The sequence below is a fragment of the Bos taurus genome, chromosome 6, assembly GCF_002263795.3.
Source record: "Bos taurus isolate L1 Dominette 01449 registration number 42190680 breed Hereford chromosome 6, ARS-UCD2.0, whole genome shotgun sequence".
Taxonomy (NCBI): domain Eukaryota; kingdom Metazoa; phylum Chordata; class Mammalia; order Artiodactyla; family Bovidae; genus Bos; species Bos taurus.
Window position 1 is genome coordinate 105,587,207 of NC_037333.1, and position 12,280 is coordinate 105,599,486.

Consider the following 12,280-nt stretch of genomic DNA (forward strand, 5'->3'; position numbering starts at 1 on the left):
GAAACATAAGCATTACCTTGTGTAAAATAGATAGCTCATGGGAAGTTGCTGTGTTCAACACAGGGTGCTCAACCCAGGGCTCTGTGACAAATCTAGAGGGGTGGGGTGGAATAGAGGGTGGGAGGGAGGTTTAAGAAGGAAGGGACATAGATTCATGTTGTCCCTGGTGGCTCAGACAGTAAAGAATCTGCCTGCAATGTGGGAGACCCAGGTTTGATCCCTAGTTGGGAAGATCCTCTGGAGGAAGAAACGGCAACTCCAGTATTCTTGCCTGAAGAATCCCATGGACAGAGGAGCCGGGTGGGCTACAGCCCATGGAGTTGCAAAGAGTCGGACACAAGTGAGTGACGAACACAGTCGCACTCACGTGGCAGAAACCAACACAACATTGCAAAGCAATTATCTTCTAATTAAAAGTAAAATTTTTTTTAAATAGCACACACTTTATGTAAATTATATTTTGGCTGAACCCTGCACCTTGGGCCACTGAGTTGGCTGAAGCTTAAAGGAAATTTCAGAGCTCAGTCTGCAGTTCTGTGTCCTTATCAGAAAACTGCGGATTGAAGCATTGCTTTTTGCAGAATGCTGAGGACTCCAAAGTGGCCCATGAGTAGCTAGAGCTGCAGCAGGCAATGATTATGTTCCTGACTTCTCAGGCTGATTTTTATTTGGTGCATGTATCATGGCATTCAAATTACAATGGATACAGAGTGGGAAAGTTTTCTTTTTTTCATCTTTCTAATTATATCAAGGAGAGAGTTTACACGCAGTGGTTAGTATATCTTAAAAGTGTTTGTTGCTCAGTCGTGTCTGACTCTTTGCAGCCCCATGGACTGTAGCCTGCCAGACTCCTCTGTCCATGGGATTCTCCAGGTAAGAATACTGGAGTTGGTTGCCATGCCCTCCTCCAGGGGATCTTACTGACCCAGGGATTGAACCCAGGTCTCCTGTGTTGCAGGCAGATTCTTTACCATCTGAGCCACCAGGAAACCCCATATATCTTGAACATCACTCTAACTTTATTTTTCTTCCCCTTTAACAGAAAAAAACCTCCTCCAGACTGAAAGTTTTGCTCAGAAACTGTTTTGTGGTTACTTATGGTAGTGCTATGTTTCCCTTTTAAATATATCTATTTAAATAAATTAAAAAAAGAGCTGAGCAAAAACTATGAAGCACATGGGTATTGTAAAAATCATAATGATGACCCACAAGTGGTTGAGAATGTCTAACCAACATTCTCCAAACATCAGTGTTCTCTCCTGGCTTCGGGCTGTCAATGAGTGCTCTAAATGGCATTTTCCTGAACTGAAGGGCTCTAATTCAGCAATTGTTTTGCGAAGCCAAGTTTGTTGTTGTTGTTGTTCAGTGTCCAACTCTTTGCGACCCCACGGACTACAATATGCCCAGCAGAGAAGGGCAGAGCAAGCAGAGACCAAGGGGGGCTGAAACACAGACTCCGGGACCACCCCACCACCTGGGGTGAGCAAGGCCAACTGGAAGGGCTGCAGCTGTTGGCTGCCTTCACTGGGCAGTTGATCCCCAGATGTAAACACAGTCGCTCCAGAGGGTGATTCAGCCCACGGGACCCAGGGAGCAGCTGTCAGGAAGGCAGAGAGCCCGAGCTGGCCAAAGACACTCAGATCTCCAGCCTTCCTTCTGTTTTCAGATAAAGTGAACCTCACAACAGCCTCACGTGGTCTTTCCCACGTGGTCATTAGCAATGGCCATCTGATGACATAGCTGGGCACAGCTATAAATAAATGCAAAGCTCTCTTCCTAAAGCAAAGGTCTTGGTCATTTCTTTTGCAAATATTTTCTCTCATTCTGTGGGTTGTCTTTTCATTTTGTTTATGGTTTCCTTTGCTGTGCAAAAGCTTTTAAGTTTAATTAGGTCCCATTTGTTTATTTTTGTTTTTATTTTCATTACTTTCAGTTCAGTTCAGTTCAGTCGCTCAGTCGTGTCCGACTCTTTGCGACCAATCTCCAAAACATACAAACAACTCATGCAGCTCAATAACAACAACAAAAAAAATCCAAAGAGTGAGCAGAAGATCTAAAGAGACATTTCTCCAAAGAAGACATATGGATGGCCAAAAAGCATGTGAAAAGATACTCAACGTCACTAATTATTAGAGAAATGCAAATTAAAAGTACAAGGTATCACCCCACACCAGTCAGAATGGCTGTAATCAAAAAATCTACAAACAATAAATGCTGAAGTTGGGGTGGAGAAAAGGGAACCCTTCTATATCGTTGGTGGGAATGTAAATTGGTACAACCACTATGGAGCCTGGAGGTTCCTTAAAAATCTAAAAATAGATCCAGCAATACAACTCCTGGACATAAACGAAAAGAAAACCATAATTCAAAAATATACAAGTACCCTGATATTTATTGTAGCACTATTTACAATAGCCAAAACATGGAAGCAACATAAATGCCCATCAACAGAAGAATGTATAAAGATGTACATATATACAGTGGGATATTACTCAGCCATTAAAAGGAATGAAATATTGCCATTTGCAGCATTATTAACATGGATGGACCTAGAGACTGTCATTCTGAGTGAAGTAAATCACTCAGAGAAGGACAAATATCATATGATATCATTTATATGTGGAATCTAAAAAGATGGTACAGATAAACTTATTTACAAAACAGAAATAGAGCCACAGATGTAGAACACAATTTTATGATTACCAGAGAGGAAAGAGGCGGAAGAATAAACTGGGAGACTGGGACTGACATATACACACTGCTATATACAAAACAGTTCACTAACGAGGATCTACTCTATAGTACAGGGACCTCTACTCAGTGACTCTGTAATGATCCATATGGAAAAGAATCCAAAAAAAGAGTGCATATATGTGTATGAATAACTGATTCACTTTGCTGTACACCTGAAAGCAACATATTATAAATCAATTATACTCCAATAAAAAGAAAAGAAAAGAAGTAAGACAAAGCTCTCTTAGTTCTGGTGGCATTCCCAATGTCTTGCAATGGACTTTGCATATTTTGCCCCCCCGCCCCCCCAACCCCCGCACCAACAGTCATTTACCAACCCTATAACTTTAACAAGACACCTAACTTCTCTGAATCTTAGTCACATTTTGTGCCCTGTGGGTAGGGAGCCCTTTTTCCAGGCATCTATTATGTACCTCTACTGGGGTGGGTACTTTGGCCTTTTCAAGCCTTAGAAAACCAAACTTTATTGGGCTGTGGGCATGTATGCTCAGTTGCTTCAGTCATGTCTGACTCTTTGCGACCCCATGGACTGTGGCCCACCAAGCTCCTCTGTCCACAGGATTCTCCAGGCAAGAATACTGGAGTGGGTTGCCATGCCGTCCTCCAGGGGATCTTCCTGACCCAGGGATTGAACCTGAGTCTCTTGCGTCTCCTGCATTGGCAGGTGGATTCTTTACCACTAGTGCTGCTTTCGGAAGCCCCAAAATAGGGTTGCTGCTGCTAAGTCACTTCAGTTGTGTCCGACTCTGTGTGACCCCATAGACATCAGCCCACCAGGCTCTCCTGCCCCTGGGACTCTCCAGGCAAGAACACTGGAGTGGGTTGCCGTTTCCTTCTCCAATGCATGAAAGTGAAAAAGTGAAAGTGAAGTTGCTCAGTCGTGTCCGACTCTTAGCAACCCCAAGGATTGCAGCCTACCAGGCTCCTCCACCCATGGGATTTTCCAGGCAAGAGTACTGGAGTAGGGGGCCATTGCCTTCTCCACAAAATAGGGTTATGGTTGTCTAATTCTGTTAGGTACAGATAGGAGATGCTGTTTAAGTGATTGTTCTTTCTTCTTTCCTATGCTGTGACAGATGTTACCCTAGAACTTGACAAAAGTTACCTCCTCACCACAATTCTACCTCATGAGGATGGTTAATTTCTTCTTATAAATATGCAGGATTCAGAGATATTTAAGAGCTTCCTGAAATTTTGCAGCCAGAAGTGGCTCAACTGGGATCCAAACCCCATCCTGCTGGGTCCCCAAAACCTGTTCTTTGCAATGTAAGGAAGAAGGACATAAAAAGAAAGTGTATTTTCCATGAAGGAGTCAAACTACAGGCTTCTGAGATGCTTTCTCTAAAGGTGGGGGTGGCTCTCCCTACCAGGCTGGGGAATCTACTTCAAGAGGTGGCCATCCTTCCCCCCCACCCCCATACCTTGGTCACCTCATTGTCAGCAACAGCAAGCCTCTCACCTGGCCCCTTTCTGCGCTTCGGGGAAGGTGTGCCTCTGGGGGAATGGTGGCCTGCTGCTCGGCGGCTCCGGGGGGAGGGGCTGGTACTTCTTTGGAGGCTTGACCGGCGGCCTGTGTGAAAAGTCAGAGTGACATGGAAGCAACCTAGATGTCAATCGGCAGATGAATGGATAAGAAAGCTGTGGTATGTGTACATGATGGAATATTACTCACTCATTAAAAAGAATGCATTTGAATCAGTTCTAATGAGGTGGATGAAACTGGAGGCTATTATACAGAGTGAAGTAACTCAGAAAGAAAAAACACCAATTCAATATAGTAATGCATTTATATGGAATTCAGAAAGATGGTAACAATCACCCTATATGTGAGATAGCAAAAGAGACATAGATGTAAAGAACAGACTTTTGGACTCTGTGGGAGAAGGCGAGGGTGGGATGATTTGAGAGAATAGCATTGAAACATGTATATTACCATATGTGAAATAGACTGCCAGTTCAGGTTCGATTCATGAGACAGGGTGCTCAGAGCTGGTGTACTGGGATGACCCTGAGGGATGGGATGGGGAGGGAGGTGGGAGGGGATTCAAGATGGGGAACACATGTACACCCATGGCTGATTCATGTGAATGTATGGCAAAACCACTACAATATTGTAAAGTAATTAGCCTCCAATTAAAATAAATTAATTAATTAAAAAAAAAAGAAGAGTCAGAGTGAGGAGCTGAGAAGTTCTGCCATACAGATGGCTCCTCAGACCCAGAATTCAGACAGCCCTGCCTTCTGTGTCCCCCGATTTGGGTTGGAAACGGCAGTTTGGGGGATGGCTTACTACTTTACAGGGAGCTTCAAAAGTCAGAATACTCATTCTTCTAACGAGTCTTAGTCTCTCTCCCTGCAGCTTGCCCTTCGGTCTGGTTCTGTTTTTTTTCCAGAGTGTGATGTAATTTGCTACAGGGTTTCACAGGTCTATGCCAGCTGTTGACATTTTAGGCTGCCTGGGGGGTGAAACTGTGATTGCAGGCTTTCATTTGCCCCAGAATGGAAGACCTGAGCTTTTGAATTTCTCCAACGAAATGGGACAATGTTCCATAGCCAATCGCTCACCAGTTTATTCCCCTAGGCCCTCACTCATTCACAGAGTGGGTCAGGCCCTGTTGGTGGTGCTGGGGACGCAGAGGGAGAAAAAGACACAGACCTTGGCTCAAAAAGCTGCCCTCTGGGAGGACAAAGAGAGGAGCGGTGAGAAGGTGGCCCACCATGGTAGGAAGTGCTGTGATGGAGGTCCTCATGGGCCCAAGTCGGACAACAGAGTGGCCAACTCAGGGCCTGAGAAATCAAATCTGTTGGTTTCTCCATCCCCCGTCATGTGTGTGTGTGTGTGTATATATATATATATATATATATATATATATATGCATACTTAGTCACTCAGTTTTGTCTGAATCTTTGTGACTCCACGGACTGAAGTTCACCAGGCTCCTCTGTCCAATGGATTCTCCAGGCGAGAATCCTGGAGTGGGTTGCCATGCCCTTCTCCAGGGGATCTTCCCAACCCAAGGGTCTCACCCAGGTCTTTTGTGTTGCAGGAAGATTCTTTACCATTTGAACCACCAGGGAAGCCCTACATATATGTATTATCATGTATATAAAATACATGTACTTATGTATAAAGACATAAGTACTTATATAAATATATACTTATATATTATTGGTCCCTTGAAGGCATTTCCCAGTGCCAGGACTCTGGTAGACTTCTGTACTTAGAGGAGGGAGAGACTTCTGTACTAAATGAAGGGAAAGAAACAGGAAGCAGGGAAGCAAGGTGTTCATTAAAGATGGATGGGTGAAGGGATATTGACTATATGACTGTGAATGAATGAATGATTAAATGGATGAACGAGGCTTGTTTACTCTTGTTCATTGACCAACTCTTTAGTTTTTCAGTGTCAGATGTCTGTGTTTCTCTTTTCAAATTCTGGAACTAATCATGTAAGTATATTGTGAAACAAAATTCTCTTTTTCAGTGTCTTACCGAGGAGGTGGTAAAGGAGTCTGAAAAAGGAAAGAGAACCAGAAATTACAGTTATTCTTTGAGCAGAGCTAATGGTTAACAATTTTTTTTTGGTTTAGAGACAAACAACAAAGCCCAACCAAACTTCTAGGGTATATCTTTCAAGTGCCATCTAAGCCTTCACATCGTCCATATTCCTATGGTTCTAAAATAAAGAGTGGGTAACAAATGCATTTTAATGTTTTTTCTTACCTTGTTTCCCTTTGTGGGTTTGTCTCCTAAAACATAAGAAGAAACAGGAGTGAGTTTATGGCAAATGTCATTATCTTTACATACGTTTAAATGGAAATCATCCCCATTTGAATAATTCTGGTGCAATACCAATGAACATTTGTTGCCATCTTATGAAATACCCAACACCATGCTAAATACTTTTGGTATGTGATCTCATTTAATCCTCGCTTTTGCTCTGGATGAAGAAACTGGAGCATGGGGAAGTTAAGTACCTCACCTCCAATCCCCCAGTTAGTAAACGGTAGAATGAAGATCTCATCCCATATGGTGTGACCCCTGAGGTCCTCTCTTAACCATTAGCTGTTGATTGATATCCTTTTATATATGTAGTCATCTTATTCAAGTTCTTGCCTCCCACTTTCATCAGGCATTTCTAAGAAGAGAAAAACTGCATCACAGAACATTTCAGATGAAAGGGTTTTCTAAGACCCCGGAGTCCAATTACTTTATTTGATGAAAGACGAAACTAGGGAGGACAATTGCCCAAGACCATCTGACCCTAGAAAAAGCCTGAATGGGGCCTGGAAAGGATTCTCCTGATGTCAATGTAGTTTTAGGGGCTCCCCCAATGGCTCAGTGGTAAAGAATACACCTGCAATGCAGGAAACCCAGGTTCCATCCTTGGGTTAGGAAGATCCCCTGGAGGAAGAAATGGCAATGTCCTGGAGGATCCCATGGACAGAGGAGCCTGACAGGTTACAGTCCGTGGGGTCTCAAAGAGTCAAACGACTGAACCGTCTCATTCTTAAGTAGTTTTATTTCCACAGTGCAATTCGACTCAGACAATTATTGAGCTGCTACTCTGAGCTAAGCCCAGGGCCAAGCTCTGGAGTTAAAGACAAATGCAACACAATCCTTCCCCTCAAGGTGTTTCCAGTTGTGTTTCCAGGCCACGTTCTAGCTTCTGGGGACACAATGAGGAAGATGAGAGACACTGTCCCTGCTGCCATAGCGCTTACACCTAAAGGGTAGTCGTGCACTACCTTTCCTGAAGAAAACACTTCAGGAAGAGAAGGGTGTGGCATTGAAGGGACACATGGGAGATGAGTTGGTCTGGGGTGTCAGGGAGAGCTCTTTGAGTAAGCAATGTTCACTTATCTGTAAAAATGGATGTGACCTGATAAATGCTGTTTTATAGGGGGTGAGAGGAGTCAGTGAGATGACTGCATCTTATCATGGCTGTTGTTCAGTAGCTCAGTCGTGTCTGACTCTCTGGGACCCCATGGACTGCAGCAGGCCAGGCTTCCCTGTCCTTCGTCATCCCCCGGAGCTTGCTCAAACTCATGTCCATTGAGTCAGTGATGCCATCCTGCCACTTTGTCCTCTGTCATCCCCTTCTCCTCCTGCTTTCAATCCTTCCCAGCATCAGGGTCTTTTCCAATGACTCGGCTCTTTGCATCAGGTGGCCAAAGTATTGGAGCTTCAGCATCAGTCCTTCCAATGAATATTCAGTGTTGATTTCCTTTCAGATTGACTGGTTGGATCTCCTTGCAGTCCAAGGGACTCTCAAGAGTCTTCTTCAACACCACAGTTCAAAAGCATCAATTCTTCGGCATTCAGCCTTCTTTATGGTCCAACTCTCACATCCTTACATGACTACTGGAAAAACCATAGCTTTGACTATATTGACCTTTGTTGGCAAAGTAATGTCTCTGCTTTTTAATATGCTGTCTAGGTTGGTCATAGCTTTTCTTTCAAGGAGCAAACATCTTTTAATTTCATGGTTGCAGTCACCATCTTCAGTGGTTTTGGAGCCCAAGAAAATAAAGTCTGTCACTGTTTCCATTGATTCCCCATCTATTTGCCATGAATCAAGTATCTTATCATAGGAGACTTAAAACTCAACTGAGCACTGCCTGAGTCTCCTTTCCTTATTTGTGAGATGACACAATTGGAATAAATCATTGTTTTAAAACTTTGCTGTGAAGAGTCCCCTGGGGTCCCCCTGGAGACACCTAAGGAAACTGTAAGGCTGAGAGGCTGGGTTTCTAGCTCATCATCCCTTGTCACTGTGGAGACTCCATCTCTGTGTACTTCCCATTGGATCTTCTTCAAGATTTCTTTGGGGAAAATGTCTAGCTGGTCAAAAAGAACACAACGCAACACTCACTAGTCTGGATGATTTTAAAGGTTCTTCTAGGTCTAACTAACTGAAGGAAGGAGGAGTAGACTGAGATAAGTGCCTTCTTCAGTCCAGCTCTTCTGAGAGGGCTCCATACCTCTCCAGAGAAGCCAGATAATGGGTTTTATTTCACAGGCAAGAGATCTACTGGTCTGACATTACAATGGATTCCCTTTCCCAATAAAACTCAAAGACACCAAAAAAAAAAAAAAAACCAAAAACCCAAATAACAGAAAAACTACCTCATTGGACAAAATTACCATTCTCCTTATTTTTTTTTTTTAAATGCATTTTAGATAATATAGACTTCTCTGCATGAATTCAAACACTAATGGGAGACAAAATTTGCAGATGTTCCTAAACTGTAAAAATACAAAAATATGACTCAGGCTTTATCTCAACAACAGCAACAATCTAGTTAATGTTAAGTCATTGACTATTTTGATGCAATTACTAAAAAAATTAGGCCGCAGGGTGCTTCCTTAAGGCACTAAATCAGAAAGCAGGAAACTAATTTGCCCTCATTTTATTGTGTATTGATTTCAGCAGCAGAGCTCCCTGAGAAACTATCTTATATCAGCTTATGCTGATGACTTTCCCTGTGAGGCTAAATGTCAGGTGTTCAAGACACCTTTTTCATACCTACTACTGTATCTATTCGGAGAAAACAATGGCACCCCACTCCAGTACTCTTGCCTGGCAAATCCCATGGACAGGGGAGCCTGGTGGGCTGCAGTCCATGGGGTTGCTAGGAGTCAGACTTTCACTTTTCACTTTCATGCATTGGAGAAGGAAATGGCAACCCACTCCAGTGTTCTTGCCTGGAGAACCCCAGGGATGGGGGAGCCTGGTGGGCTGCAGTCTATGGGGTTTCTAGGAGTCAGACATGACTGAGCAACTTCACTTTCACTTTTCACTTTCATGCATTGGAGAAGGAAATGGCAGCCCACTCCAGTGTTCTTGCCTGGAGAATCCCAGGGACGGGGGAGCCTGGTGGGTTGCCATCTTTGGGGCCACACAGAGTCGGACATGACTGAAGTGACTTAGCAGCAGCAGCAGCAGCACTGTATCTATTGGGGATCAATTCAATTCACTGAAAACAAAGTTCAATAAAAAGACTGAGTATCTGGAATTCAGTAGGAACATTCCATTTATTGCTTCAGAGATATGCATCTCATTTGATTCAGTGATTGTGAATTTAGAGAAGGACATCTATCTTGCTTTTATTCATTTGCTTGTTCTTGAGCCCCTAGTGTATGTCAGGCATGGATTCATTTTTAATAGATTTATTGATGTAGGTGTTGGGGAATACAATACCAGAAAAAAAAGTTTCTATTGTCATGTAAACTCACATTCCAGTAGCAGGCGATAGAAAACAAACAAAGGTATATGATGGCCGGTGGTGATAAACACTGCAAAGAAAAGTGAAGGTCTGGTGTGTGAGAGACGGGTGGTGGGGCTACTGTTCTTCATACAGATGCCAGAAGACCTCTGTGCAGGGGGATGACAACAGAAGCCTTGAAGAAAGTGAAGGCACACAGCATGTGAATACCTCGGCAAGCGTCCCTGACAGAGGCAGCAGCAAGTACAAAGGCCCTGGGGTGGGATGAGAACCAAGGGGTTCTACTCTCTGGGCTTCCCTGGTGGCTCAGACGGTAAAGAATCTGCTGGTAGTGTGGGAGACCTGGGTTCAATCCCTGGGTCAGGAAGATCCCCTGGAGGAGGTCATGGCAACCCACTCCAGTATTCTTGCCTGGAGAATCCCCATGGACAGAGGAGCCTGGCAGGCTATAGTACATTGGGTGTCAAAGAGTGACTAAGCACAACCCACAACACTCTCCAGGCAGCGGTGGTGGAGGTGAGAACGTGCACCGGGTCACATGGGGTCATTTAGGCTGTGACGAGAACTTTGCCTTAACCATGGTGCGTCTTTTCTGTATGGGCTTCCCCTGGTGGCCCAATGGTAAAAAATCCCCATGCAGTGCAGGAGATGCAGGAGACTCGAGTTCGGTTCCTGGGTCAGGAAGGTCCCCTGGAGTAGGAAATGGCAACCCACTCCAGTATTCTTGTCTGGGAAATTCCATGGACAGAGGAGCCTGGTGGGCTACAGTTCATAGGGTTCCAAAGAGTCAGACACAACTGAGCACACACACACTGCATACATGCACCTTTTCTGTTCCCTGTCTCTAAGTTGTGTACCCCCATTATAATGCAAGTTTTCCCTGGCATCAGTATCCTCCTCATTTAAAATACATGTGTATGCAGAGCTACTGCTGCTGCTGCTGCTGCTAAGTTGCTTCAGTCGTGTCTGACTCTGTGCAACCCCATAGATGGCAGCCCACCAGGCTCCCCAGTCCCTGGGATTCTCCAGGCAAGAACACTGAACTGGTTTGCCATTTCCTTCTCCAATGCATGAAAGTGAGAAGTGAAAGTGAAGTCTCTCAGTCATGTCTGACTCTTAGTGACCCTGTGGACTGCAGCCTACCAGGCTCCTCCACCCATGGGATTTTCCAGGCAAGAGCACTGAACTGGGGTGCCATTGCCTTCTCCAAGAGCTACTGCATGGTATAGTAATTCCTCTCCTGGGTGTATATTCTGGGCTTCCCAGGTGTCACTAATGGTCAAGAGCCTGCCTGCCAGTGCAGGAGCCGTAAGAGACCTGAGATCGATCCCTGGGTTGGGAAGATCCCCTAGAGAAGGAAGTGGTTACCCACTCCAGTATTCTTGCCTGGAGAATCCCCTGGACAGAGAAGCCTGGCAGGCTACAGTCCCTGGGGTTGCAAAGAGTTGGACATGATATACTAAAGAGAAAGCCAAACATACACACATACCAAAACTTGTACATGAATTTTCAGAATAGTACTATCATAAAAGTCAAAAGGTAAAATTCATCCAAATGTTTATTAACTGATGAAAGAGTAAAAATATGGTGAAAGGATAAACAAATGTATCTATACTAAGGACTATGATTTAGCAATAAAAAGGAATAAAGTACATGTTACATGCTACAACATGCTACATGTTACAACATAGATGATCTTCTAAAACATGCTCAATGAAGGAAGCTAAAAGACTATGTATTGCATGATTTCATTTATATTTTAAAAATCTAGGATGGGCAAATCCATAGAGACAGGAAGTATATTAGTGGTTTCTTGGGAAAGGGGAAGGTTTGGGGAGCAACTTCTAATGAACAGGCTTTTGTTGTGGGGAGATACATTTTTCAAAACTTAGATTGTGGCCATTTGTTGCAGAATTCTGTTAACATACTAAAGTCATTGAATTGTATACTTTATCCTTTAAATTTTTAATTTTTTTATTCTTTTGGCATGCTGGTTCTTAGTTCCCCCACCAGGGATCGAACCCATGCCCCCTGGAGCGGAAGCTCAGAACTTTAACCATTGGACCACCAGTGAAGGCCATCTGTTTTTAAAGAGTCAGCCTCTCTCTCTCTTTAAAAAAAAATATTTCTTATATTTACTTGGCTGTGCCAGGTCTTAGCTGTGGCATGCGGGATCTTCAGTCTTTGTTGTGATATGTGGATATTTGAGTTCAATTCCTGACCAGGAATTGACCCTGGACTCCCTGCATGGAGAGCGTGGAGTGTTAGCCCCTGGACCACCAGGGAAATCCCTGAA

The 12,280-nt window shown here is 43.9% G+C and overlaps 1 protein-coding gene across 2 annotated transcripts in view; it reads right to left on the minus strand.

Annotated features, from left to right (window-relative positions):
• Window positions 1–12,280, minus strand: part of CLNK (cytokine dependent hematopoietic cell linker) — a 208,312-nt gene that overhangs the window by 51,526 nt on the left and 144,506 nt on the right. For both annotated transcript variants that reach the window (XM_002688459.6, XM_059887816.1), the window contains exons 9-11: window positions 6,479–6,504; window positions 6,248–6,267; window positions 4,214–4,324 (exon numbers count right to left, since the gene is read on the minus strand). In XM_002688459.6, the coding sequence (XP_002688505.2) occupies window positions 4,214–4,324; window positions 6,248–6,267; window positions 6,479–6,504 (157 nt within the window). The remainder of the gene's footprint in view (window positions 1–4,213; window positions 4,325–6,247; window positions 6,268–6,478; window positions 6,505–12,280) is intronic.